At 40.3% G+C, this 15,789-nt stretch overlaps 1 protein-coding gene across 1 annotated transcript in view; it reads right to left on the minus strand.

Moving 5' to 3' along the window:
• LOC310999374 (CUB and sushi domain-containing protein 3-like) overlaps positions 1-15,789 on the minus strand; it is a gene marked incomplete at both ends in the record, with an annotated part of 211,290 nt that overhangs the window by 159,714 nt on the left and 35,787 nt on the right. Inside the window, one exon of the mRNA XM_083989775.1 lies at positions 8,394-8,588. Coding sequence (XP_083845901.1) covers positions 8,394-8,588 — 195 coding nt within the window. The remainder of the gene's footprint in view (positions 1-8,393; positions 8,589-15,789) is intronic.

The raw sequence follows: 15,789 nt of genomic DNA on the forward strand, positions 1-15,789 counted from the left end.
TGCATTACACGATTGGTCAAGGAACAAGGAAGCGGATGTATGAAATTCAAAGGAAGATTAAGAAAAAGAGGGAGAAGATGGGAGAGCAGGAGCTGGTAGTTAGCTTGATCCATGTCCTTTGCGGCATTAGCGGAAGCATTGGAATTTATCAAAGTCTTTACTGAGAGCACAGAGATGGCAAAAAGATACAATGTGGGACAGGATGGCCACACATATATGATCCATATCAAGGGCAGACAACCATTTCTAGACTACATCATTTGTTAAATGCCTGCAGCCTTGTACTGTAACTACAAAACCATGGGGTGTCACAATTTGCTTCCGGGTTAAATGATCATGGTCTCCACCACAAAAACCCACCATGAGTGACAAACAGTACATCCCCTCTGTGGATTTAAGGTAACATTTTAATGAGTGCCAAAGACATGCTAAAAAAAATTGCTGTATTATCTTTTGATTTATACTGTAAAATAATATAGGCTACTGCAACTTTTAAACAGATGTGTATGACATGTCATAACTGTGAATTTAGTGTATAAGTGTATTAGTTCCTGAGTTATGGTCAAAACCATCTTTTTAACCACTGATCACCTCATTCTAATCAATTCACTCTCGAGTCCAAGTGGACAATTGTGCCACATGTAATGCGAGAGCCTCCAGGCTTTGCTGAAATATCACATTGACAAGAATGGCACAAAAGTGAGCTCCCAGTGACTTTGACCTTTAACCATAAAGTGTTCCCAAAATAATTCCAAAAACTATGCCTGAATCAGAGCTGGGCAATAAAACGATAACGATATATATTGCGAAATAACTTTTACTCAATAGCAATATGAGACATAGAAAGTCGATCATTCATTCATTCATGTTTTGACAGATAATACAAACAGCCAATGATAACGAGAGTTGTGCCACGCTGAACCAGTGGCTGAGCCAGCCAGATTAGGTTGACACAGCACAGGAAGACACAACACGTGTTTGGGCAGCTGCAGCCGTGCGCGTCAGCAGTACCGCAACTGTTCAACTGTGCCGACCTAAACACTGGCCGATTGGCGATTTCTCTTCCTTTTTCTTTTTCAGCCGGGTTTAGGCTGAGAATTAATTAGGCTTGACAAAACTAGTGACTTGAGTCATATCGTGATATATATCGATATCGACTGATAAGAAAAAAATGATCGTGATAGGATTTTTTCTCATATCGCCTAGCCCTAGCCTGAATATAAGGCTACGTCTCTCCCACAGCCAATCTGCTAGTCTTGGCTCTATTTAATGCTATGATTGGTCAACAAGCTTTCGGCTTTGCAAATGCGAATGGATCAATTTGGAGACCAGAATGGACGGAGTAAGTCGAATCTATTGAAATGCGACTACTCGCCCTAACCCAAACAATCTTAATCTAATCTGCATTTCGGCCCCCGCTGCTGGAACAACTCCCCCAGGAGATCGCTGCTGTGAGACGCTCTGTACTCCTATTCCTCCCTCCCTTCACGGACACCTGTTGATTGTTGACTCTGTCTGGGACCCGATCAAGGACTTCTCCATAGCAACCTGCTGTGTTATCGCGATGACACCCTGCGAACTGAGGCACTGATTGTGAGGCTAGACGAAGCGACTCCCCAGGCTTATGTACACGCACACACCCATGGACACTTTCACCCATGCACATATGCAACACACACCCCTACCCCACGCCTTCACTGCTTTCACCCCCCCCCCCCCCCCCCCCCCCCCCCTCCACCCCCACCCGATGCAAGTAGTCTTTCGAGTTTTTATGTTGTAAATGCTCATATGCGCCTATGTTGCTGAGGTTTTTTTTCCGGCCCCAAACTGTACCCCCCAACCAAAGCAAGGAGCTGCTATTTTTTTTCCTCCTCCCCCTCCTCTCCTCTTGTTTTTCTCCCCTTTTCCTCACCCCCCTCTTATCGCCCAGTCATCCTTTTATGTTTGTCTTATTGTATGTATTGTATGCTGTATTTGTACAGACAGGTTGATTGATATGAGTTTCGCTATACTTTTGTATAGTGTCATGCTGTGTACTGTGCTGTACTTCTGTATAGTGTCGTGCTGTGTACTGTGCTGTACTTCTGTTATAGTGACACAATCATAGACTGTAAAAAGAATGGACGTAGCGTCCGTGACGTCACCCATTGGTTTTGGGGAGTCGTTTTTGTGACTCAAATATGGCGGCCTGGACAGCGCCATGTTGGATTGGCCGGCCGAGAACCGCCGAGAACCCGCCCACTCGCCTCGAAGCAGCTGTCCACGGAGCTGCTCGGGCCTGTCACTCAGCGTTTCCGCGCCCTAATTGGCCAGGGTTTTAACCTAATAACAGTAAAACGGTAGAGTTTAAAAAAAATTCACCCCCCTCAGAGTGTGTGCGGGGGTAGAAACTATCGATTGAGAAAAAAAAACGTTCTGACACCAGGCTTTTAACATGTTTACTGAGGATGTAAAATCGGCGATTTTAACATGGGGGTCTATGGGGAATGCTCCCTTCTGACACCAGCCCCCAGAGGAAGCCGGGGGGATTGCAGTTTTTTGAACGCGGAAGTGAGCTTCACTTCTCAGATCCACAACTGCCCCCTTGGACACAATAAAGGCTGATTCTGATGAACAGCTGCATTCTATGGTCAGACTGTTGCTAGGTATAACACACCGTTGCTAGGGATGCCGCTCAGATCGAGCACAGAGGAGAAGAACTCTGTAGGATATTTACCTTATGGTTCATTTTTCACCTTAATGAAGCAGCTTCAGAGTAATAGTGTTGGTTAAATACATGTAAATGACTTGTTCCAGGGAGAATGGAGGCTCTCTGCCTTCCACCTAGCATCTCTTGGCTGAAAACCAACCTTGTAAGATCAGAGCCTCCGACCCGGTGTCCCAGCTTTCATCTCTGTGGCACCGCGACACAAAAACCCGTAACCCGTAATCTCTTGTGTATGACATATAAGACTATAGACATGGTAACATCTTACATGATATATAACGTTATCCACCGCTCCATGGATTGATTTCTCACCGACTTCTTGTAAATAAATGCACATGGAGGAGGAGAGGAATAAGGAATAAGTGGAGGAGGAGGTGGGTTAGCATCACAGAGGAGAAGAGACTTGCAGATACACTAACTTATGCAATTCATAAATCGATAAAAGTCATAGTTTGGTCAACATTATGCCTCAAATGTATTATTTCACTCGAAAGCCAAGTAGGCTAATAAGCAGGATAATGTAGAGTGAGCCGTTATGAAAAATATGAATAAGGAGGTTTTTAAGTCAACAATCTAGCTCAACTACTGCAACAAATACCGTATCTTTACTTCTCCACGAGGACATTTCACAATGTACGGTAAGTAAAACCTTCTTTGCAATTTCATGTTTAAGATGCTTACTTAGTATATATGAGTCGTAATGCACTGCTGTATGCTTCACTCAGTGTTATTGGCTCAGATTTCATAGCAGTCTATAGTCCCCCCCCCCCCCCCCCCCCCCCCCCCCCACATCAACGGTCTCAAACTCCACCTATGCCTTTAACCACCAACATCTGATGAGTTCATCCTTGAGTCCAAGACAATGGTTTTAACAAATTTTAACATGCACTTGTAAAAATAGAGAGCGATGGACGAACAACCAGAAAATGCCACAGGCTATGGCTGTCACCAGTATGGATGCATAGAAATAAGAGGTAGGAAAAGAGACGATGGAAAAGCAAATCAAGAGTGAGAGAAAAATGAAAAAGAAGAAAACGGCAGGGTACATTTCTACAGGTAAGCCTAAACATAAACACCTACCCAGGTAGGAGCCATACTCATCTATAAGTGGCTCTTCAAGCTCAAATCATCTCTGTTCAAATGGTTGCAAACCTGCCTTGCACCCTCAAGTACATGTCCTATTACTCATTCAGAAATTAAATACCTCAATGCCTAATTTTCAGTCTTACTAAAATCCTGAATAGTCATTAAATGCTGATAGTGCCATGACACCAGAATTTGGATTTTGATACTAAGTTGACATAATCACTTTTTAAAATTTCCACCTTGATTACGTTGGGTGATGAATGTTCATGAGTTGTGTAGTAAATAGTTCAATACTTTCAATATTTAATTTGATAAATTCCAGCGAGGGTTAATCACCACTTTCTTCACTCATTATCAGTAGCCTAAAAGGATCCAAAAAGGATTAGGGTTAAAAAGTATTTAACACTAAGGTAATTATGGTTCATAATTTTTGAATAATACAAATAAATGAATGCTTTAAACTCCGCTCTTTTTTGCTCATTGGTATTTTTAAACATCTAAAATCAATAACCTTACCAGATGGGGGTTCATAATCTAATTTGTGTCCGTTTGGGTGTAGTGCAACACTCGGTGGGAATTACTGTGCCACCACTAACTGTTCTGACAAAAAAGCATCTTGAGCATCTACAGTAGTCAATGTCATCACTAGTAACAACACCAACAACAAGGTCTTTAGCAATTAACAACCATAACAATCTGCCCCCCTGATTCAAAGGAGACAGCTTTGATTTCTATCTGCTGATTCTAATCAGTAAGTGGACTGACAATTGTTAGCAGCCAAAAGAAGCTCTGACAGGGTCTTTTAATGACATATTAACATGGAATTCAGAGCAAAAAGAGAGTTTTTTATACACACATCACAGCTTAGATATCAATTCTTGTTAAATATTTCTACTTTTTTAACGCACAGGGAGGCAATCTCAAGCGTAATGATGTGCCCCTTAACTTCAGGTTTGCCCCCTATTATCCAATTGGATGATACACCACCACACCTGCAAGCACCTATATAGATGTGTCTTCCTTTGTTCCTAATAGCACCTGAAGAAGACCAACCTATCGAAACATTATGTGTGCAAATAAAGTAGTAATCTTTCTGTGGCTACCAGTGTGCGGGCATACCCCCTCTCTTTTTTCTATATTAACATGGAATCCAAACCAAAATTCAGCCACAATCACCAATACTTCAGCACAGGACTTCCTCACAGGATTGAGATCAATTTCCACAATCACATTTAATGATAATAACCGCACTCATGACTGATTAATATGTCCACGGTTGTAGCCAATTAAATTGCACAGGAAAATTAGTTAGATGCTTTGGAGCAATTCATAATGGTGCGGACGTACTGAGACAGGTTTCCTAGCTGTTTCTTTGAGAGGCATCCATGCATGGTACTGTAAATCATGCACCAACAAAGTGCTGTCTGTGGCTCAAAAAATGCATTGCAGCTGGAGAATTTTAAATGGCTTCAGCTGGATAATGTCTTACTCGTTCAATATATTCGCATGCAGAGTTTCATTTGGCTGCATGGCAGCATTTGAGGTGCAGTTTGCCAACTAGGTTTAGTTACATAAAAGAGGCAACTGATTGCTGGGCAATGTGTTCCTTAGCAAATCATTAGAGCATGCTCTGGATTTAGAAGGAGTATCTGCCTCTTTTAAAAACGGTGGCAGTGTTAAAAAAAAAAAAAAAAAAAGATGGTGGTGAGGATTAGGACTGCTTTAGCTGAGCTCATTTACATCCCCAGCATCAGCAATCTAATGCTACTTGAAAAGGGATTAAGCCTCTCTCCCCTTGACTTTGATCAGATATACAACACTTGTCTTTCTACTTAGAAATATTCACCCCCAAGGATAGAAGGGAAGGAACTCATGTATAATTTTCTACACTACCTCAGGTTTTTCCTTTGTAATAATCCCTGTGTTAATGCACAGGCACTGACTATGTCTACAGTAAGTCCCTCATTTGCAGAGCCACAAGTCATGTTAAACATTGATGGGGTTGAGGAATAGTACGGAGACCAGTAATGGGCACAGAGATGCGATTCATATAATGTCATGCATATTTCTGGGAGTCACTGTAGTGACCATCTCTCTGTAATTCAAGCACCTGGAAGACAATGTGATTCAGAGAGTAATAAGGTAACACAGCACCAATCACAATGCTACTTTAAAATAAGATATTTTATCAATTATGTTTCATAGAATATGGATCCCTGGATCATATTATTCTTCCAAAATCAATAAATATTGAAAATGGATTTTTGCACTAGTAGCCAACCTATTGAGACAAATACAAGTAGAATTTCCTGAAGTAGCTTGGTGGAAACATGCAGACTGTGATGGACACATTTTGCCATGGGCAAGTCAAAATTTTATATTAACCATGCATTTAGTCTAGTCACACTACTGAGCATGGGGATGGTTTAAGATTTAAGGATTTTCTGTGGCCTAATTTTCTTATTTTGTTGGACAGTGGCTGGCAGCAAGAATGACAGTGTATCAATAGACCATATTCTCATGTTACCAGAATGTCCCTGTTTGCTGTCTCACTGCCTGGTTTAATGAATGTCCAGAGACAATTTAGATGGAAGGGATCGAAATGGGCTCTTGTGAGCGGCAACAGCAACTCAGAATTAGAATAGCCATTAATTCTCCATCTCACTGCCTTTCTGCTTGGATGTCATTCTGTTTTTGTATTAGTCTTTCTTTGACTCTGCACTTATGGTGTGCACTTGTATCTCCTTACCCCTCTCTGATTTTTCTGTCAGCCTTTCAAGCTCTATTGCTGACTTTCAAAGAGACAGTGACCCAGAATAAACATGTTTCTGGTTGATGTGAAACAGTTAACTTCTGTCCTTATGATAACTTACCCTGGCAGATATTCCAAGCCACATACACTCTTTTCTCAGTAACAGAGATAATTAAACATGATAGCTTTGTGTAGGTAGTTTCATAGACAAACTATGGGGAAAATGCTAACTTACACCACTTTATCCATACTGACTTTCATGCTGGGCCTTTGGGGTAAACGCTGCAGTGAATACTTTTAATTAAATGAAAGTTGACAACTCTGTCCTACAAATATCCTTATATCTGATAATTCCACGGCTTAGTAATGACATTTAATATTGGTCAGACTTGGGCTCTACACAGCTTCATTATCAAACACAGTCTTTATGTGTCGTTCTGAACCGTATATTTTCTCTCCATCATTGTTTCAGTCCTACTGTATGCACCATGGGCTATGGAAGTTGCACTGGGAGAGAAGAGAACTGGGAAAAAGATGAAAGACAGAAAGATAGTAACAAAAGGAGGTGACTGACTGAGGTGTTGGGAGACCGTGGGGAGGTGGACAGTGCATTGGGGAGAGATTTTGTGTTGCCGTGTGTTTTCAGTGTGAAACAATTGGTGATGAGCAGAAAGGGCAGGATCTCTGAGGAAATAAGATCAAAGTACCATCTGCCCACATACAGGAGCCGGGCCGGATTCAGAGGAGAGAGAGTGGCTCAAGCAGTGGCCAGGCCTGAAAAGGACTGATGTTTGTGGCCTCTGGCAATAGAGGCTAAAACCATCCTTAGATGGAAAGGAACCCTCCATCTGCAGCTTTGTTTCCTCCAAGCTTACCATTTCCCAGCCATATGCTGAACCATTGTTGCTGTGCCTTGCTTTACAGAATGAGCAGGCATGAGCAAATTTTCTCTGCTGGCTTTAGGATTGTTTTGAATCATATATAAAGATGGAAGGGGAGACATCTCTTTACTCTTTTGAGTTTATTCTCAATGACTGTATGGCATTTTCATCACAAATCCTCTAAACTTTTACCATGGTCTTCCTCCTTGTTGTGCATTTATGTATTCTGGCTGCCTGAACCTACTGTACGCAGGTATGCAATATGTTTGGACAGAAAGAACATCTGTGTTTAGTTTTAGTTTTGAAGCTTGTCTGAGTTAGCTTGGTCACCCATGTGGGAGGTAGCAGGGCAAACAGGTCATCAATCTACAAAATACAACACTTTGCTGAGTTAGGATCAGAGAGACCAGTACACTGGAATCTGTACTGGTCAGGAAAAGGTAGTCAAGTCACCAACAGAGTCACAGTACAGCAGAAATGGAGCAGAAGAAATCTGGTAGATGCACTCCTGCTTACAGCAATAATGTAGTTAAGCTGTCTACTCTACAGGAATAAATATTTAATTAACCTTTCAAGACACGAGGCTCTAATCTGGCTCATCAGTATGATTAAAATCATTCCATCCAATCAGATTGAAAATAAATATATAAATCTAATGAAGACTTGTGCCTTATTTTACTGCATCTGTGGCACAGGCTAGTCATGCAGCCATCGATCTGTCAATCATTCAAAAGCAATTAACTTTAAGCAATTCCTAGAACTCAAATGACAATAGGTGACAAACTAATCACCTACTCATTTTAGATTTCTTGGGAAAACCAAAAATATGTAGATAACATCAGGTATTGCTACGATAGAGTTTAATGACATTGTACAGCTGGGAGAAAAAAGTTGACTTTAGAGAGCAGCAGTCATCACTTGCAATTAAAACGATAAGTGACTCATTTCAATAATAAAACACCCTCACCTCTGCAGATTGGCACAGGAAAGTCCCACACCGACACACCAGCTGCATTGGTGACACAGGTGAGGAGTGAATGGCCGTCTAGGACATATCCCGTCACACAGCGGTAGCGAATCTTGTCAGCTACGTTGAACTGAGTTCCATTCAGTATGCCTTTTGGTGGGACCCCAGGGTTTCCACATGCACTGCTCCTGAGCTCTGGAAAATGGAAATCAAAAACAGAACTGTTAGAAATACCAATGTGTCGCTGTAAGACCTGTGGTCCTTTCTTTTGTCTTTCTTCATCATCTTGGCTGCTAAAAACTTGCTACGTTTGTTAATTTTCATCACTAGTACTAGAGTCTACACTGTTAATGTTAACGCAACACTGAATTTTATGCCATTGCTACTCAGATGCCTATGACTAAAGAGTAGCAATTATCATAAGAAGATAATAAAGTGCACTGCCCAAGGAGTGCTGGCATACCACACCAATGTCTTTGTGATAAGAGTTCCCTAAATAACATATTTGTAGCTGGAAGCAGCAATGAGATGCAGAGCAAAGTAAATCAGCACAATGTACAAAGAAAAAAAGCTTAAAAGAAATTGCAGGATGACATGAAAGGACTTAGTTGCACACAATACAGCAACATAAGAGGCGAATTATTTTTTTATAAATTCGAGAATACATCACAGCTCTTAATGCACGTGTGTTGATGACATGTATCTTTTACAAAAGAAGCAAAAACCCATTTTTCTTGTACATGCATACACAAAAAATGTCCAATAAAAGGGGTGAAATATTCCAAATGAAAATGTATATCTATAATATTTGTACAATAATAATATTACAGTTAAAGAACTGTGTATGCTAGCAAAACAGTAAGACTGAATTAGCAAAATCACATTATCTAAAATCCTTAGGTAGAGATATTTTTCAAGAAGGCATTGTGAAGTTATATAACTTCCACGAGAAATCAATTCCAAGTAATTACACACCATCCTATTGTGCTCATTCACTGAGCTGTGATCAATGATCAATGATCAATTTATTCCTTGGCAAAGTACTGCATTTTTAGAATTGTAGACCTTTTATAAAGATCCACAAGTGATAAACAACCATGGAGGGATGCTCAATCCTGTGTTCTTCTGGTTGAATACAATCTTCTGGTTCATTTCTTGTTTCTATTACTGCACCATAACTCAGTCTCACTCAAAATTGCCCTGCACATGTCCAGCCAGTTAAAAAGTCAGCTAAGCTTTTATTTCAGCTCAATAACACAGTGTTGTAATCTTTTTGACTCAAAAAGTATGTTCATTTTTAAAATTACTCTTTCAAAGTGTCTTTGCTTGTTTCAGACCAATGCAGTGGTCACTTTTCAATCCAGCACCCACATTGTTTAAGTAGCAAATAAACATGAACCCATCTATGTGCTCATGACTGTGTTGGTCTCAAAATGAGGTGTGGTCAGGCATATTGTTGGAGCACTGCTATCTTGAGAACAGAAACTGGCTGGCACTGTTACACAAAAGCAGAGTGTACTGAACACAAGCTTTAGATATTTGGAAAAGTCAGTTGGAAGTCTTTGTGGCATACTGCACGAAGCATAACATCGCCATGCGTCATGGATGTCTCTTGGATATAAATGAGGTTCTGCAGAGAAGCATTCTTTCTCACTACCTGATAAATCCACCACAGCTTTTTCCATTCATCACATACAGTACACTATATTTATCCCACCACAGTTTCATAATGAACTTAAGATTTATTTACACTACTTGTGATATAACACAAAAGATGTCTGGTGCAGTGATTTGTGCCGTGGCTTCAACGAAGGGCTGTTTGCAGCACTTTGATTGGCTCAGCCATATCTTGCCCCAAGGGCCGGGGCACACAGAGCTGCTGCGAGCTAGCCTGACAAGCCAGACTATATCATTAACATGTATAGTCTGGAAACAACCGGTAGACCTCGGCTCAATCCAGGGGGCGGGATGAAGGCTGTCTTTCAAACTGCCTCTGCACACAATAGGGTAGCGCTATGACTAATCAGAGCAAAGAGCAGGATGACGTTAGCCTGACAAGCCAATTAAAATGTATGTCGTCATTGCGTTATGCCCGACCAACGACTCTCAGTCTAAACAGATAGAGCGCTGTGATTGGTGAACACAAACGGTGTTCGAGACTCAAAAAGCTCCTATGGCTCGTTTCTAGACCCATCTACGTAGTAAATATATTTGCTGCCGCTAGGGTGCGTCTAGATTTCTAGGCTAGCTGCGAGCATGTGCCAGGACTGGAATCACTGGCCAGTTACAGTGTGTAATGAACTTCCCACAAAGAATCAGAGTCTATGCGAAACTATTAAAATACGTAGCAATGCACCAAGGTCCCAGCACACCTTAATTCTTTCACAATGTTGCAATGTCTATCTGGACAACATTTCGCAGCCGTGTCCTGCCCCTAAACATTTCTTATTGGTTGAAAAAAGTACACCCTGCTTCCTGTTGACAAGCTTGTTAGCAGAGAGAGGAGAATGTTTTTCTCAACCAACTGGCAAGCATGGATGAGGAGAAATTAATTTTAATAGTTCAGTCCAAGATGTCAAAAACGGCAAACCAGGAAATGTCTGGATTCTAAAAAAATAGAGCCAGATAGAGTCCAAATAGAGTCCCCCGATAATTTGATTGGTTTGGATTCTGAACCAATAGAATATACTTGAGTCACGACAAAAACGCTGCATGTCAGGACACTTTCGCGCAAGATTTTGTCACCGGTTCACTCGCTCGCTGTATGTCAGGATACGGTGATGGTGTCTATTTTCTCGTCAAAGATTGCCGACGTTTGGGCATGCAATGATTGGAAAACTTGTCAAAGGTCGTGAAAGAGTTAAACGGAATGGGAGATTGCACTCTGATTGATTTAGTGTATGTTACACCCCAAACAATACTATGATTGATTAGGGGAGACCAACCCTTGCGAACCATGCATCTGGTGCAAAAACTGTTTTCCGTTAAATTAAAGCAGAAGTAAGTGGTCCGGTCGTTTTCGCTAATGCTGCGTTCCAGGCAGGCTTTTGAAATCGTAAATTACAGCTTCAAGTCACAACTTACGACTTTGTAGCGTTCCAGGCAACCCACTCGTGTTTTTCCGACCTGTTTTACCGGTGAAAGTCACTATAACGGCCACTCGTAACTTCCGACCGGTGAACTCGTACCAGATCGAACTGGTACGACTTCACGGTCGGAAAAATACGAGTTTCCTTGAACGCACCATAACAGTCCTCGTCCCTACGTCGCCACATTCACGGCGTCCCTTGGCTGCACACACAGCCCTGCATGCCGTTCTCTCTCCTCATTGGATAAAAACTGTAGGATACGATAAATGTTTTCTCCTCGACTCAGAGCAGAGCAGAGTGACTAACAGACCCGTGTTTCAGACCAAACACTCTATGTAAGTGATTGCTGTCGGAAGATATAACTATTTAAGACTTATATTAACACAAATATATCACTTACTTCTGCTTTAACCTAAGTTCATGTAGACATGGCCCAAAAGCACATGGACTGTTAAAGAGCCCTACTGTACATCTTAACTATTTAGCATGAAAGCAAGAGGCCTGTCATATCACAAAAAATGTAATACCTGTCCCTGTCTCAGTCATACTACAGACAAATAATCTCAGGCCCTTTCAGCTGCTGCAAACTGCAATCAAGCCAAACAAGGAGGTTGGCTTGTAAAACCAGTTATTTCTCTAAGAACCAGACTGAAACCAATATAAAACAGCACTCTCATAAATGTAATATGGTTATATACAGTGTACTTTAAGACACACTTGACTCAGCTTTGTGATAAAGAGCACTGCTTAACTGAATTTGTGGCTAATGATCAATACAACCCAATTAGTCTGATTAGATCCTGAGTTGTCCTAATGATAAGACTATAAAACTTACTTCTGTCCTACAGCTTGTGGCTGATCATGCAGTCAAGTTAAATTATTATTTTTGATATGTGCCATCTGCTTGTGGATAATTATTCCAACTGGCAAGCCAGGAAACAGAAAGTAATTTTTATAAAAACATACACTGTGGGTTTACGGGTGCATGGATAGATGGATACAAAGACAGAGAGCGACAGGGAGAAGTATATTGGAGGCCCTGATCCTGAAGTTGATCATTAATATACACATCTGTGAAGTCATATTTTCTAATGTTAATTTCCAGAAATAATTTTTCAAATCCAATTACTAATCCATTTAACACTGCAGATGCTCACACACACATCCCTTATATGTATGATCCCTAATGAATGCAATTGAAATCCTGACGGCTGTTATCTTTATGAGCAAAATTAAATGAAAATATGCTGCAACAGAAATAAAAGAGGAAAAGAGACATCTGAGCGTGAATAATTTTAAACAACTACAGAAAATGTCAGCTAACACAGGCAAAATACTGACACCTTAAACAACCCTAATACTTGTAGAGTTTATTGGATTTTTATTCAAATGAACTCATTTAGGAGGAGGATACCACTTCTGGAAAGGAAACATTTTTAACGCAGTAAATCCAGTCAGTCAATCAGAGAGGCCATGACTTTATTGACTATTGAACAATGACTGAGCATAAATAAGGAACTTCATTAACTACTGTAGTAGTCCAGGGTAATTGCACTGACCATTACTAAAATGCAAAGTGGAACAAAGGAACAGTGTAAAATAACTTCATAGGAGAGAATATGATTGGGCAAGTTACTATCCAGTCATATTCCTGATTGATAATGGGATGTTTATGAAGAAATTTGATGATGAAAATATTTTCTTAGCAGCAGATTTTATGGTAAATGCATCAACAATTATTTTACAAAATGGATATTTTCTTCTTGCAGCAAGGTCAAAGCACACTATGAAATATAAAAACAGTATTAGGTGATACATGTAGATTTTATTTTTGCCTTCCTCTGGGGAATTTTACTTATACTGTTTTCTGTTCTTATCAAATGATAGGCTACCCTTTCACTCTGTGGAGCTTCATGTTCAAGCAGTTTGACCAGTATTTTGAAAAAAGAATGTTTTGTCTCTGTTTCCTGCCCATGAAAAAGTATAATTGGTGGAGCTAAAGACATCTAACCTTTTGGATCCATAAAACAAGAAAATTCTTAAAATCTTATTGTGAGCTCCTTAACAGCTTGTCATTGATGTCAGCCTAGGAATTAGGAGATGAGCCCACTTACTGTATATTCACATAAAGGCTTCAGTGCTTTGCATTAGCCAATATGCAAACTACTGTTTTCAGGAAAAACAAGCCTGAGGTTTACTGGTGCTGTGAATTAATTCTATATACCACATTTTATATGATCTAAAGAGTAAAATTGGATTCAGAAGACCATCAAATAAATTTTTGTTCATAAAAACCCAAAGGGAAAGGCAGTAAAATCTCATTGATCATAGAGTGTGTTGACCAAGCCCTCCATACATGAAAAAATCTCATGTCTATTGATCTGCTGTATTATTCTGCAGCCATGCTCCACTGTTTATTGAATGCAGCTATGTACTGTACAGCACTGCAGACTGAAATTAATATATGCATCTCTACATTGCGCCGCACGATCCTTGACAACAAACAGCAAATATGTCTCCATGGGAGTTACGAGGAGCCTGTGAAATTGAAATTTACTTGTTTGAAATATCAAATTTGTGGAGTTCAACAAAGTGTGACAAAGCACATCAAAGGCGATCTAAGTATCTACAAAGTTGCCACAAAAACCCTTCACAATTTGATGCAGTAAACGTCAGACACACTGCTGAGTTGAAAACATTTGCCTCGAAAGAAATCTGCAGGAGAAAGAAAATGAACTGGTCAGGGACTAGTGCTATGTGCAGCCAAATGTTACTCCCATTAACCACAAACTGACTCCCAATAAAATCGGACAAATAACATAAGGACAGTGATGGTCAAAGAGGAACACCAGAGCACATTGTATTTAAGGTATTTAACACAGGCCAACAAGGGAAAACTGGCTGCTGAACCTGGCTGTAAAGTTTTTCTTGGAAGACTTATTGATGGAGAACCGTGCCAATGATGTTCAGAGTAAAATAAGGTCAGATACTGCAGAAGCAATTCATCAAGTATTGTATACATGTCAGGTGTGATCTTAATTTTGTACTAAATGTACTGTACCTGATGTACTTTTCTCCTACTGTATGGTTAGAAAAATAATCAGTTTACCAATTCCAATGCTGACCAACCAAAACCTACAGTAATGGTGTGGAACGGTGTGCACCACTGTGTCACAGGGTCACTTGACTTAAAGGGGAATTGCCGTGTTTTACAATCTGGACCTTATTTCTAGCATAAAATACGATAATTTACTCACCCAGATAACTTTGGCAGAGATGATATCATTCAGGTCAGAGGTTAGTAGGTCAACCTACAGACCCCAGATGTTGAATTACAGGTAACCCTGGACTCAAAGGGGAATAGCACTAGTGTATCATAACAAAATATTGGTGAAATTAACGAGTTTTGTGGCAGATAATGTGTTATTTAGAGGCTGCATTCTGCTGCCCTGTAGCCTCGCGTTATACGCGGCTCTCGGCTGGATCTAATTTCGTCAGAATTACTTGTAATGACATAAATGACAAATTATCGTATTTTATGCTGGAAATAAGGTCCAGATTGTAAAAACCGGCAATTCCCCATTGATATAGTGCTGACTTACAATTATGGATATAAAATCTTAATTGGCCATGATCTGTGCACATGTAATTTGGCGAGCGAGGTTGTTTCTGTGTGTGGGTCCTGTGATAGACTGGTGGCCTGTCCAGGTACCGCACCCTCAGCAGGGTTTGACCAATAGATGGATGGATGGTTTGAAATTTGTCATTCTTTTGTTGTACCTGCAAAACTGTCACACTGCATTTTTCTTGTTTCACCATGACCTTTTCCAGTTTCTGTATAAATTCTAATAGAGTGCAAGACAATTAGTGCTATTTTTAAACTCCATTTTAACATGTGATACCTAGAGACCAGGCTTTGGCCTGTGTGTTGTCTTCAGGAGGCATTTTGTGTTACTTTAATCATGTTTATTGATATGTAAAACATTAGAGATTTTTGTCACTTCAGTTCCTCAGTAATTCCCATTTTGGCTGGTTACTGGTGGTATGTCATATCTCAAATGATGAGGCACCTTTATCAAAAGGTGAAAAGAAAAATCCTGGAATATTAGTTAAAGTGAAAAATGACAGCTCAAAAAGCTAAGCCCAAAATAGTGTCTCAGATCCAAGGTATATATATTACTCACACATCAAAACACTATGGCTCTCCCCAAACACAAGCTGGCAAGGCCTAAACTGAAGTTTGTTTCATTCCTACTTTGAGCCAACAGACATTTTAAGATATGTTATCTTACATTGCCAATGTAAGA

Source organism: Trachurus trachurus (genome assembly GCF_905171665.1).
Source record: "Trachurus trachurus genome assembly, chromosome: 16".
Lineage (NCBI taxonomy): Eukaryota > Metazoa > Chordata > Actinopteri > Carangiformes > Carangidae > Trachurus > Trachurus trachurus.